Source organism: Nicotiana sylvestris, chromosome 5 (genome assembly GCF_000393655.2).
Source record: "Nicotiana sylvestris chromosome 5, ASM39365v2, whole genome shotgun sequence".
NCBI lineage: Eukaryota > Viridiplantae > Streptophyta > Magnoliopsida > Solanales > Solanaceae > Nicotiana > Nicotiana sylvestris.
In genome coordinates this window covers 171,993,816-172,008,564 of record NC_091061.1, presented here as the reverse complement: position 1 = coordinate 172,008,564, position 14,749 = coordinate 171,993,816, and the positions used below count along the sequence as shown (strand labels likewise).

At 33.1% G+C, this 14,749-nt stretch overlaps 2 protein-coding genes across 2 annotated transcripts; one reads left to right on the top strand and one right to left on the bottom strand.

The window, feature by feature from the left end:
* The first annotated feature begins 1,963 nt into the window (after window positions 1-1,963).
* Window positions 1,964-6,207, top strand: LOC104244703 (uncharacterized). The gene is made up of 7 exons (XM_009800175.2): window positions 1,964-2,214; window positions 3,856-3,925; window positions 4,045-4,204; window positions 4,628-4,709; window positions 4,831-5,047; window positions 5,517-5,581; window positions 5,832-6,207. The coding sequence occupies exons 1-7, from the start codon at window positions 2,110-2,112 to the stop codon at window positions 6,090-6,092; spliced, it is 960 nt and encodes a 319-aa protein (XP_009798477.1). The 5' UTR covers window positions 1,964-2,109; the 3' UTR covers window positions 6,093-6,207.
* A 301-nt stretch (window positions 6,208-6,508) lies between these two features.
* LOC104244702 (peroxidase 17) lies at window positions 6,509-8,635 on the bottom strand. Its single transcript, XM_009800174.2, has 3 exons — window positions 8,332-8,635; window positions 8,052-8,243; window positions 6,509-7,207 (listed from the first exon to the last, which is right to left on the bottom strand). The coding sequence occupies exons 1-3, from the start codon at window positions 8,536-8,538 to the stop codon at window positions 6,593-6,595; spliced, it is 1,014 nt and encodes a 337-aa protein (XP_009798476.1). The 5' UTR covers window positions 8,539-8,635; the 3' UTR covers window positions 6,509-6,592.
* Between the last annotated feature and the right edge of the window lie 6,114 nt (window positions 8,636-14,749).

The window sequence follows — 14,749 nt, the reverse complement described above, 5'->3', positions numbered from 1 at the left end:
AATTATAATAATCAAGTTCCTGTTAGTGTTCTTAAACAGTTAAAGCCATGTCGTTCTTGAATTTTACAACAGCACAACTAGCTGCACTATGTTTTAAGTACTTATTTGATTTGGCAATATAGTTCTTAGCTTTGTGCTTTACCATACATATTCACAATCTTGTCCATACGAAGAGTCGCAAGTGAATTGAGTTTAACTTTTATGCACTGATAATATATAGTTTTTTACACTATCAATTAAATGTGACATGTAATGATTCTATAATAAACCTAATCAGCTAACATAATAAATAACTTGTTATAACAAAATAGATGCAGGACATGGTGCACACATATTTTCATTTCAGTAAATCATTCAAACATTGTTAGTTGCTATCATTTGGTGGAAACACTGGATCAAGGCAAGTATTTATCATTCGTATTTAACAACTTGAAACTTCCATTGAACATATCATGATTATCTACAAGTTAAACCCCTTGTCGCTACACATTAAATCTAAATTGTTATAAGAGCACGCAACTCCAATATAAAATATTATCAACATTTTTAATGCGAAATGCTAATCGATAATTTTACACATGTGAGTGTATTCCATGTCATATAACATTATAATCAAATTTAATTATTATTTTATATAGAACTAAAATTTAAAACTTTAAAATTACCTATGAACTTGCTACTTACTGAAATTAGAATTTGCATGGACTTCTAGTACCAATACTATAAGGTTTAAGTAAAAATTGCACGGGCGTCCTATTTGGTCATCCCCATTTAACCTATACCTATTTTTTTTTAAACTTTTAACTTGTACCCATTTTTTAAATAACTCCAGCCCTCTTTCTCCTCCTCCTTCTCCTCCTTCGTTTTCTTCTTCTTCTTGTTCTTTCTGAAGAATGCACGAGTGTTGAAAAAACTGACAATTGTTTGGAGAGCTATGCTCATAAATCAGAAGAGGCATCAGAGGAGGTTTTGAAGTTACCTAAAACTTCTTCTCACGTTGTTCTGACATTCCTCGATGCCAAGCCCAGGAGGAAAATAAAACCTCGTAACTGGTACAACAGATATTAAAATTTACTGAGACTTGGGAGATGATTATTTTGATATTGGATATACTCTTATTGAGATTTTTCTTAAAGATCCAAGTCAGAACCCCACTGTATAAGAAATTACATAGGACCTTGATATTTATGAAACTTGTATGGCTATTTTGCCTTTCGTATTTGAACTGCTACAATGTATGGCTCTAGAGCTGAAGTTCGTCAGTTACAAAAACAAAAAACTTTCGTCAGTTACAAAAATAAAAAGCAATTACAAACAAAAACTTCAGCAAATAGAGAACAAAACTTCAGCTACTATGCTTAAGTTCAGCAATTACAAACAAAAACTTCAGCACACTTGCTACTTCAGGCCCGTCTACTAGAATGCTGAAGTTTTGCGTGATTGTCTTTGTTACTTCAGCCCCGTATGCTGAAGTTATGCAAAAAGCGGGCACGTTTGCAATTTTTTTGGCAAAGCGGATACAAGTTAAAACATGGCACAAAAAGCGGGTATAGATGCAAATTCCCCAGTTCATAACTAATTCGAGAGTTAGGGTATTAAGGGCCTATTTGGCCATAAGAAAATTTTTTCCTTTTTTGGAAACCTTTTTAATTTTTTTTTTTCGGAATCGGTATTTGGCCATAAAATTTTCAAATTTCACTTGAAGTTGAATTTCGGAATTTTTTAAAAATTTGAAAAAACTCCAAAAGGCTATTTTTCAAAATTCACCCAAATCACTTACAAAAAATCAAAAATAACTCTAAATTATATTTTTATCCAAACACAACTTTAATTTTTAAATACCATTTTCCCTTAAGAAGAAATTCACCTTTTTCGGTTTTTCACAATTCTGATGTCCAAACGCCCACCAAGTGTTTTGTTTAGAAATATATATAAGGAGTATATCTATAACTAAGTTATTTTATTTATTTGGGGTGGTGTGCCCTATGTTTTAAGTAGGTAAGGTGGTTGGCGTTGACCAGTGTAGCTATCAATTGGACAAAACAGAGAAGAAGTCGAAATCAAGAACCAAAAAAGTACAAACACACAGAGAGAGAGAATTAGAGGTCAATGATGAATGGAACATGCTTATCAGCTCAATCGTCAAAGCTAAACGAGCTTAATATTCAAACTTTGAATGGAATTCAACAGCTTGCTGAAACTCGTCAATTCAAGGTATTGTGCTTCTTTAGTTTTAGTACAAAATATTCCAAACATCTAATCCTTCGTTGGTTTTCACCATTTCTATTTTCTTGAAAACTTATCCGCACTCGATAATTATATCAAACCAATAAATATATGACATGTGTTTGGATATAGATTTCTATTACTTTAAAGTTTAACCATAGTTTATTAATATATATTCTTACTTCATCAAATACTTAACGATCATAAGTTTATATGGTTTGATGTAAACATGGATGCGGATAAATAATCCCTTTTACCGCATAGTGTAGGTTACTGCGTAGGTTTCTAGTTACATTGCAAAACAATTTTTTTTTTTTTTTTTGGTCTAATTTTCTTTGGACATATTAATAAACAACCATATAGCTAAAAGATAGATGAAGAGGAAAATGACTTGCGCCCATCAATGATGTAAATTATTTTCCCTCCTTTGCTATTTAGTTTAGGAAAACAATTTCATTAATTTGAGACAACAAAACTTTAGAAAATCATCAAAAGAAGTATTTTACACTATACCAAACAATGGTAGTTTTCCTGTTTAATTCCTCTAAATTAAAATGGGATGATTACAGAACATTGGGTTCTCATCGGAAGGTTTAGTCTTTATAGTATCAGATTTAATCATACGTGAGGTGCAGCGGTATATTTATAAGAATTCTGCTCAAACTGATGATAATGTAGTAAAATTGGTAGATATAGCGTGGGATAGCCACTTTTTAATATGGTATTTATTTTTTATTCGGTATTTTTAATGTTGAGCAAAAATAGCCGCTACTCTATTAAAATTAATACGAAATGACGTTTTTACCCTTTCTTCATGAGTGCTGTGTAAATATTAAGGACATGGTGTCCTTAACATTTACACTGCAGTCTGCACACATGAAGTTAAGGACCCATGTCCTTAACATTTACACTACACATATGAAGTTAAGGACTTGACAGGACACTTTGTCATTAATATTTACAGAGAACCCATGTCTAGCACAGGGGTATTTTCATCTCTAATTAATTAGTAGCTAACTGTATACTTCCCCGTAAAATTGCATGTTATTACCAATTTCTATGTGTCTTTCAAAATCCGACTCATTAAGGGTGAGCCCGCCGGTTCCTGAACTGGGCCGGGCTTCTCTTAATTGCTCGTGTTGGGCTGGGTTTTTGTTCCAAAGGAAACAACCCAGCCAAGCCCGAAGGATTTTGTTCTTGTAGTGAGGAGGGAAAAAATCAAATGGAGATGGAACTTGGAAGGAAAAAAAAGATCATGTGCAAATCTTATTGTAAACACATTACAATATCCACTTTTGGGGAATATGAGTCAAGCAATAACAAGAATATTTCTAGTAGAACGTCTTTCACAATCCCTGGAAAGATGGTTCACCAATAGACCGAGGGATAAGTCATTCGACTCATTTACATCCAGATCATAAATGTTTGGAATCCATGTTATGCAAGGAGACACGTGGTTTGTCCCACCATCATTTCAAAAATGTCGGATTTGTCTAAACTTAGTTGAACACCGAGATTTGCCGTCGTGTCGCACGTTATAAAAGGTCGGGATCTGAAGTGGTTATAATTGTTTTATATAAGTTGCACATTATTGGAATTCCTGAAGAGTTTCCAAAAATTTTACTTCAGGCGTGGTTTCTTGATCAGTTTGGAGTACTTCATGATGGGAAACAACCTTATCCTGGTGCCATTTCGACGTGTACGTTTTCATCTCTTAGCTTTAATATTTTGGTAATTAAGCTTGTATATACACACCTTTCAGTGGTTCCTTACTGTTTTAATTAGTTTTCCTAATGTCTAACTAATGATATTAAGCAGTGGAAAAGTTGGCAAGTTATGGTGCAAAAATGGTAATCATTAGTAATTCTTCAAGAAGAGCATCTACAACCCTGGAAAAATTGAAGAGCCTTGGATTTGATACATCACTCTTTGTTGGTGTTATTACCAGTGGAGAATTAACACATCAGTATCTTCTAAGGTTACATACTTTTTTACATTTAAAGTAGATATTGAGCAAATTATATAATGATTTATTTCTTCGCTGACCAGACCCCGTTTATGGGATTAGACTAAGTCTGTTGTTCTGTATTTATATCTTCGCTAAGTTTCTATTGATCATCAAATTAAGATGCTTCAATATATGGTGCTTCAAATTTCTTTGTATTATGCATGTCTCGCTTGATTTTTGATATACCAAATGACTGCTCTCACCGTCTCACGTAGTCATCATCAACTTCTATCGCTGCTAAATTCTCTCGTTCATCCCTCGCATTATGTCATTTTTATTTTACAGTGTTGCTTTTAGGACTGTCAATTCGAATGAAAAAAACTTAATAAAATCACATCCACTCTCTATCAGATATGTAAGTGAATGTGTTCTATTACATTTGATTATGATCAGGAGAGACGACGAATGGTTTGCCTCTTTAGGAAGATCATGCATTCACATGACTTGGAGCGACAAGGGTGCTATCTCTCTCGAGGTACATATAGCTTTTCGAGTTCCTTAGAATAATATCCATAGGTTTTCTTTACTGTTTGAACCGGAAGAAAATGTTAGTCTTTCTCAACTAACTGGTTGGTGGCTCTGGTTTTTTACTTCAGGGCCTCGGACTAGAAGTAGTGGAAAATGTTCAGGAAGCCAAATTTATTTTGGTTCACGGAACTGATGCTTTGGGCCTTTCTTCTGGTGACACACTTCCAATGAATCTTGATGACCTTGAGAAGATACTGGAGCAATGTGCTTCTAAGAAAATTCCAATGGTGGTAGCAAATCCTGATTATGTAACTATAGAGCCTGGAAATCTACGTGCTATGCCCGGTAAGAATGTTTTTCTTGCACTCACGCTTTCGCTGGTTGAGTTATTTTATACGTTGGGCAGCCTGATGCAGCGTCCAGGGAAGGGCCGCCTCCAAGGAGGTGTGACGTAGGCAGTCTACCCTAATGCAAGCATCAGTAGCTGATTCCACGGCTTGAACTCGTGACCTATAGGTCACATGAAAACAACTTGATCATTGCTCCAAGGTTCCCCTTCACCTTGTACCTTTTCTCTATACCCGAGAAATTTCCGAACTAGTGGATAATGGGGGCGCTCTATCCTTCTTTTCTTAAATATAGGCTTTTATTTATGATAAGGTTCGAAGCCCCTAAGTGTAGCCCACACATGACTAAATGCGCATTTACTATTACCACTAGACCAAAGCCATGCAGACACCTGTCACATTGTACCTTGTCTTTGTCCATCTTTAGATTCAAGACTGAGATTCTTCTCTTTGGACTTATTTTTCAGGAACATTGGCAGCCACATATGAAAAACTTGGAGGTGAAGTAAAATGGATGGGTAAACCACATAAGGTAAGTTATATTCAAGATTTTAACTTTATAGATTTGACTTCGAAACTCTACCACAATACATTTGATACTGATCTGAGTCACAGCTACTGAATGAAACCATAACTAATACTCTACGTCCGCCCCTGATTGGTGGAATAACATGAATGTAGTGCTTAAATACATGATCATTATTTGTCTGATGTTGTGCTTCTTTCTCTCAATTGATATATTCTGAACATCGTTGAACTATCTCCTGACGAGCTCGTTGCAGATAATATACAAGTCAGCTATGGATATGGCTGCTGCTGTGGATGCCTCGGATTGTATTGGAGTAGGAGATTCCTTGCACCATGATATCAAAGGCGCAAATGCAGCTGGAATTGCATCTCTATTTATCACATCATGTGGAGTTCATGCTACTGAACTCGAACTTAGTAAATTTGGAGAAGTTGCAAATGATAATTCTGTACGTGCTCTTGCCCTGAAATATGATGCATATCCTACACATGTTCTCCCTTCATTTACATGGTGAATTTAAAAAGCAGGGGCTTAGAATTATGTCCCTCTTCAAGTCTTTCAGGCTGTTTGGATGGTTGTTACCTATTGTATTGTTAATTCAAATTCAATATTTGTTTGACTGTTACATATATTTTATTGTATTGTATAATCAAGTCTTTTGTTATACAAGAGCAGCCACGGCCAACCAAGAAATAAGGGCAGCGCAGTGCACTAAGCTCTCACTATGCGCGGTCATAGTGTCTGGAAAGGGCTAGACCGCAAGGGTCTATTGTACGCAGCCTTATCCTGCATTTCTGCAAAAGGCTGTTTACACGGCTCGAACCCATGACCCCTGGTCACATAACAGCAACTTTACTAGTTACACCAAGGTTACCCTTCATAGACAGCGAGGAAGTACTTAAGTAAAATCCAAACAAAGCCCATAAAACATCAGAAGAAACAATCTGATTGATACTATTCTGATCATAAAACTACAATAGACTTTTTCAAACCTTTCTCCAATTCAGTTGGTGGTTACTCTCCTCTATTTGAAGTCTCAAACAAGACTTCAACTCGCGGACGACGGCTATTCACCACTCTGCAATCCCGTCTAATCTCACCTGGGCGGCCAGATTGCAGGTCACCCATCTTTATCATCCCTTCAACAAAAGCCTTAAAAAATTTCTCCTGACTTACACTAAATTCTCTAACATATTCCCTAGTAAAAGGGTTAGTAAAAAGTGTTTGATCTGAATTCAAGAACCCTCTACCATTTACCAAGTCTTTGAAATATTGATTGTCAAATACTTCAGGTGTTGCATCCAAATTTCCTGTTACATTCCCATCTCCACCAAGTGGACAAAGCTTGTCTAACTTTTCTCTGAATCTTGGTTCAATGGTAGGATCAGGCCGGCCCGAGCCGGACTGATTATATAGCCTAAAGACAATAGAAAAACATCTTCCTTTGCCAATGGAGTGAGAACCAGAAAGTGCTACAAGATCTTTGATTGAGAGATTATATCTGTTGAAAAGATCAATGAGATATGTTGCATTTGATCTTGGACTTGGCATGATTTGGTTTGAATCTTCTTGACTTGCTGTTAAACTATCTAGCCTTCCCAACTTCACTTCCCAATTTGGACCTCCAGTCTGAGTAAAAGTTTAAAACAAATAAGATCCTCTGTTTTACCAAGTAACTCAAAAGACAGCATAGGAAAAAGAAAATGAATAAGAGGAGATTTTTCATCATAATTACTAGTACAACATTTGGGGTTCCTTTTCCCTTTTCTTTTACCCCTACTCACTCCTCAATTTGTAATGATACAGAACAATGATCAAGGACTTAGTATACCAATGAATTATTTGTATTCCTTAAATTTCGGTAGAGACCAAAAAAAATATATGTGATTTCTTCTCGTCTGTCTAATTTTTTATGGGCAGAGCTTCCTATCACCTATGCTGGTGCGAGTGGGAGGTAGCAAGTACGCAACAACATAATCAAAATACACACAAGTTGTTCCGAACACCATCATTATTTAAATTATTTGGTTTACATTAAGCTTGCTTTGACCTTATCAAAAAACAAAATAATTAAGCTTACTCTGAGATACATATTTATATGATTATATCCTTATTCTTCTCCTGCCCAGGGGCGACGGAACCAGAAGTCCAGCTATGGTTTCGAATAGCTTTTGCTCAAACAAAGTAGTTCGTATTAAAACGTTCATTAAATATGTACAAATATTTAATTTAGAATCAAACATTAAATTTTAAAGTCGTATTTTCAAAATTCGGAACTAATAAAGTCAGAATTCTATCTCTGCTCCTGCCCCCGCCCTAATTAGCTGGTAGGCAAAAGCTCATGGAAGAAGACTTACAGGATGGAACAACCCCCCACCCCCCACCCCCCAAAAAAAAAAAAAAAGATGAAATTTTTCCTCTTTTTTTTTTTTTTGTGGTAATGGAAGTTGAAAAGATGAGAATATAAATATACCAGAACAACAGCATCTCTAGCAGCCATGATTAAAAGATCAGCACAAGAAACAACACCAGGGCAGGCTCTTTCCAGTGCCTCTTTAACTTCATCTACAACTTCATAAGACCTCAGTGAATTTATATTTGATAAAGCCATTTTCTCCCCAAGCATATTTGGTGTATCATCCAACAACAAAGAAGCATCACATCCCTAAAAAAATAAAACAAAAATTAACCCAAAAACAAGAATTTTCAAATACAGCAACAAAAAAATGGATTCTTGAAATGTTTACTATTACATTAACAAAGCAATCATGAAACTGCAATCTCATCACTGAGGCTAAGCTTCTGGGCTCTCTTTTCATTGCTTTTTTCATCACATCTTTGACTATAAATTCAGCTTGTGGACATGTTTCCGTGTAAAAACCTGGCCTAAGTGTAGGAGCAGCCATAGCTGCAAAAGCTAAGCTTATAAGGAGAAAGAAGAAAAAATGGCTATAAGGCATTCTTGATTCTTGAATATTTTTTACTAATGTTTGATTTTTGTTTGTTTGTTATATTGGTTCTTGAAAAGGGAGATGAATGGTATGGGGAAAAATTCCTGATTTGCATGTGTTGTCAGTATTATATAGGGGAGACAAATAGGCCAATTGTGAAGAGTTTGTTTTGGTTGGGTGATAAATAGGGTGTGTAGGGTATAGTCATGACCTCTGCATAATTTTTGAAAATCACTTTTGTCATTTATTTTCTGATTTTTCAACTAACTGAACCCCACTTGATGTGTACTGTTTGATTAGTCCAGATTAAGGGAAAGTGTTTCTGGTCAATTAATCTAGACTCGTATAGTATAAGATCACTTAAAAGGGGAAGCACTAGTCAGCAATTTTTCTTTTTTCATTTCCGGAGCTCGAATCCTATATTTCTAGCTAGGAGAAAGATTATATAATCTGCACTCCTTCCTACAGTAATTTTTTTCTATATTTGAAAGATTCTCCTTTTCATGTCGTGGCATTAGTATTACTGTCATATATTCCTATCTTCTTATTCGCAGATTTCTTTTACTATATGTTATTTTCTTCTCTTCGATTAATCTATCAACTTATCACATTTGCTTGTTGTGTTATCATTTGTTGCTTTTGCTTCTTTTTCATTTTTTTCTCGAGCCGACGATCTATCTAAAATAACCTCTGCTTTCATAAAGTAGAGGTAAGGTTTGCGTATATTTTATCTTTCTCATACTTACTTTGTGGGATTACATTAAGTATGTTGTTATTATTATTGTTGTTGTTGTTGTTGTTGTTGTTGTTTGTTATTGTCTATGTAGGATTTGTATATATGCCTGTATATTTGGCTACTCATGAAAATAGCCAATTTTTGTATTATTTGAACATTTACAATAGTAAATCATCCTTAAGTTGAGCTAAAACATAGGCTATATTAAATAATTTAGCCTATTATCATTGGTGGTGGTGGTGGTGGTAAAAAGAAACACTCTATAAAGAGCAAATTGAATTTGAGAATTTCTTTTTTTGAAGGTAGTTATAAGTAGTCCCTTCATCTCAAAGGAATAATGACTTTCAAAGTACAAATTGAATGCTATGCCGGACTTATAGAAGTAGTTATCAAAAGTGATTTAAGGCTGAAAATTATTTTATTAAATTTAGATCTAAATCCAAATAAATGTGAACAACGCAAGTTAAACGCTAGATTAATTGTTTGATTAATATTTGGAAATGGTTAAGGATATTGTGAATGAACTAAACAAGGGCGTAACAAAGTTTGTTTGTGCAAAATTATTTGATTTATTAAACCAAGGATCAAATGAAAAAAGTTACTAGTTGACAACCAAAAACCAATAGTAGTAATTAAAGTTAAGTCACAAAAGTTAAAAATAATAATTAAAAAAAACAGATATTCACGTTATCACTCACGTGGAACACAATAAGCGAGTTGATAACTGTGAGCAACCAGCCAAATTAAGAAATGAACCCAACTTATTCAAATTTAAAGGAAAAATAATTTAATAATTTAGTCAAGTATCCCTTAATGCTATTAAATAATTTTTTTAAATAAACAAAACAAAACAACAGATAAAATGAAATTTAGGCACATGGTCAATTCTTCGTTTTGACACAAAAAATAAAAAATAAAAAGATTCTCTTTGTATTCTCAATTGTCGAAATACTCACCAACCAATAGAAATTTCATTGTCCCTGACCTTATAAAAACAATGAAAATTAGTAACTGAAAGTTTTAATACTTGTTTTAACTAATCAGATTAGTTTTGCTGATACAAGCAAAAGCTCGTTTTGGGCATTTTTCTGCCTCTTAAAACTAATTCAAAACATGCTATACAGGACCAAACCTACAGCAAAATTGAGCCAAATTAAATGCTGATGTTTAGTTTAATAGAGAAATATTGATACTCTTCCACAACAAAGGATTAGAAAATTAATAAATAAACTTTTGAGCAAGATAATATGTGATATATAGGGGTGTTCATAAAAATCCGAAAAATCGAACCAAACCGAAAACCGAACCAAACCGATCAAAAAATAATGCTTTTTAGGTTTGGTTTTGAATTTTAAAAATTGATCATATTTGGTTTGGTTTTGATTTTAATAAAAAAATAACCAAATAAACCGAACCAAACGGACTATAGAAGTAGCTACTAAATTTTTTATTACACACACACACACACACACACACACATATATATATATATATATATATATATATAGCTTCTAAAAAAGATTTGGTACATATTAGTCGATTGTATCTTTAGTCTAGTTCTTTGCTATTATAATAATCTAATTGTTTGTCTTTACATTCTAGTTTGATTGGTAGTTTTCTTTTGCTAAATACAAGAATTTATTTCATGTTAAAAATAATCGATTTTAAATTGAGTACTTAAATTATTCATCACTATTTGATTCAATTATCATCAATATATCTTGGTAAATGATAGATTTCTCAAAGAGCAATTGGTTTGGTAGTGTTATGTTGAAAATGTAGTCGTCGGAATACGTGTTTGGTAGTGTATGTCTCATATTTAAGAAAAAAAATGATAAATAACAGAAAAACCCATAAAAACCGACAAAACCGAATCGATTAAAACCGACTTAATTGGTTTGGTTTGGTTCCAATATTTGAAAAACCGACTTATTTGATTTGGTTTCTTTTTAGGGAAAACTGATTCAAACCGAACCATGAACACCCCTAGTGATATATATCAACACATATCGTCTTCACTGATTTTCTTTCCTTTTTTGCACTTTAATTTATATTTGATAACTTTGAATGTTCTATCAAATTTGCATATACCTCGACTAATACATCTCACCTACACAAATACCGAATAATTCTATCTTTCTTTTTTACTTAAATTTATTTTTGATAACTCTGGTATTCTGTCAAACTTGAATGTACCTCGAAGGAAATCAAATATGCTCAATCTATTGTCTTTCTCAATCGGTTTTTAACATATTTGAGGATCTATTTATCTCACATATTATCTGTTTTTACTAAATTTACATTTATAAATCGTAAAAAGTTAAAAGATAAAATGGTATTTCATCTCCATTGATTTAAAATCTTAAGCGGAGAAACTAGGAGGGAGAAGGAAAGTGGATTATAGTCCCCAAAAGTAAAAAAAACAAATGTGCAAATGGGCACCTCCCACATCGCATAATAGATAAGGAAGCAAATATCCTAGTTACTACTTTTGATTAAAAAATAATGACTTTTTAACTTCAGATAATCTTGGAGATTTGGTCTTATTCTTACATAATCTGCTTTCATGATAATGTTATCTCCACTTGTATGATTATATATATATATATATATATATATATATATATATATATATATATATAATACTATATTATAAGTGTTTTACATTTAGGTAAAGTTATTTTATTAATTTGCCCATCAAAAATCTGAGTGAGGGTTCTACCCTTCAATCAAACATTACTTCAAAAATATTTTTGTACAAAAATGTAAATACACATTTCAATACAAATAACAAATAAAGAAAGTTTAATTAGGCAAAACGCCTCTTTCATTAGCTACTAAATTATTCTTTCAACATTAATGTACATAAATATAAGCTATAAAATTTATCTTGAAATTATGGAAAAATTTATTATGGTGAATGTATCTAAAACTTTTTTTTCCCAAGGTATCTAAAAAGATGGCAGCTTTCGAAAGTTAACTTACCGTGATCCACATACATGTATCATAAAATGTATCAGAAATTTTAAAAATGGCTTTTACTATTCCTCTATTTTATCTTTACGTTTCTATTTTCGCAAGACCATTATAATTGGTCATATTTGTGAGTGAAAAGATAGGACCTCAAACTTTTTATTGGGGTGATTACTCAAAAAGAGTGAAGAAGATAGAAACAAAAGTCTTAAGGACTGAAAAACTCTTTTGAATAGGCCAGTGCTTGTTGAATAGCAATATATAGGTGTTGCATCCTCCTTCAATTTAGCCCCAAGAAGAGTTATGTTTGACGTTGCTCATCATCAATGCTCACCTTATAGGATTTAGGAATCATTCCTTTAAGGACATGGCCAGCTGAGGACTTTTACGGCTACATTACCCAATTGACAAGGCTAAAGAACAAAGGTGGAGGCTAGCTCTTACTGGTCAACAAATTAAAGATGTAAAGGATCCAACATTTTATACATAATGCGTCTGAAAATTCGTACACTCTATACATTCTTTGTATATTTTCTGTTTATATAACAAGTCAGTAGTCTAGAAGTTATATTCCATTCTTAATTTTTTAAGAAAATAAAAACAATACAAAAATATAAAATGTGCAATACGAGAAGAATGGGTAGCAGGTATAATTACGTTACATGCGCGATGTGTGTGGAACTAGAATAAGGAAGTAATTCAATGAAATATTTTTAGGGAAAATTGCTCAAATTTATTTTATACTGCTATATATAAAAAAGGGAAATAAACTAAGATATTTAATTTATGGTTTAGTTTATCTAGAACCGAATCTTGAGTGAACCTCAAAGTCATGTCATCCTGGAGTTAATTCATTCTATGGACATCCTTTTTTTAAGGCATAATTTAGGCATTAGGCATTTAAAAAGATGGATTTAGGTAATTTGGAGGTAGATCAAAAACCTCAGCGAAGGTCACCAAACACGAACAAGATACGAAAGATGTTTAGTCTCTTTTAAGTCTATTCGCCGCCAATTTTTTTTCATTACTTACGTAATTTATTTTTTCTTATTCTGTTCTTCTTTTTTGACGTTTATTGTAGAAGTGATTGGTTCCACAATGGTTCATGCAAGTAAATAGCAGTTGATAGAAAACTTAAAATTATTGCTTGTCTTGTCTTGCATGTACAAGTTTTGTATTTGACTTTCCCTGGAGTTTGTATATTAAGATTTTCTTGTTTGAAAGGGGTTTAATATTTGAATGAAATAGTTAACGTTATATGTGCGTATTAGTCCGTTACGTTATATACAAATTTCCTCTCTCTTATGTTTTGTATGTACGTTACAAATCTGAATGATGAAATCATCATATGATTATTCGTTTTTGCATATGTTAGTTGTGAAGGAAATAATACTTATCATGCATATTACTTGAAATTTAGACCCTTCATATGACTTATATATAACATATAAGGATAATCGAGCATGCCTTTTTCTTCCTAAAATTTAACTTTCGCCCCCTAGAAATGAGAAATAACCTTTCAAAATCATTACATAGCAATTCCCTATGTGTTTGTGCTTTGTAATTATAATAAATAAACTACACGGCCAAATAATATTCCTTAATGTTGGCTTGTACATGTCGTAATATATTTTCTAACATGGATAATTATATGTTTGTGCTTTCAAAATGAATATTGATGCTGCAATAAAAGATCTATATAGAACAACCAAACTATCAAGTTAGTATACACACCAAGAACCTCATATAAGGAAGTATAGGTTAATATACAATAATAGGACATGTTCATACATCCCCAAACTTCGAGTTCAAGTTTGCAAAACAGTTTCCAACAATTGAAGATAGTTTTGGCAACTGATTTGAGGTGTATCCACACTGAAATTTCAGTTGAAACTCAAGCTTCTTAGATCTGAAGAATTCGAATTTCTTAGTAGTATTGGTTCAATTAACTTTGTTTTTCTTTTTACTAAGCTAACTCATAAAATTAATAAAGCTTCCACTTTTTCCCATTAAAATGATAATTGTTGAATCATGATTACAGAGGAGTGAGAGAGAGACGGGGAGAGAGGAACAGGGAAAATGGGTGTTGGATCTAATATTTTTGTGGAAAGACCAAAATGTCTCCCCTATTAAATGTGTTGGAATAAACTATTAAGGGTATTTAAGGAAAAGATAAAATGGGTAGCGAGGTAGTATGTTAGCAAGACCCATATATATACAATGACATATTAAAAAAATATTCTTTGTGTATTTTAACTCGTTATTGAAGGTAGTCATTTTTTTTTCAAATGAATAGTTTCGCGTATTATGATAATTTACATGTAATTATCATCTACCAACCGGTTAAATAAAAAGACAACAACCACTCAGTGTAATGTCACAAGTGGGGTTTGGTGAGGGCAGTGAGTACGCAGACCTTACCCGTACTCCGAGGGAATAGAGAGACTGTTTCCAAAAGACTCTCGGCTCAAGAAGACGAACAGAGACAATAAATCAGTACCATCAATATAA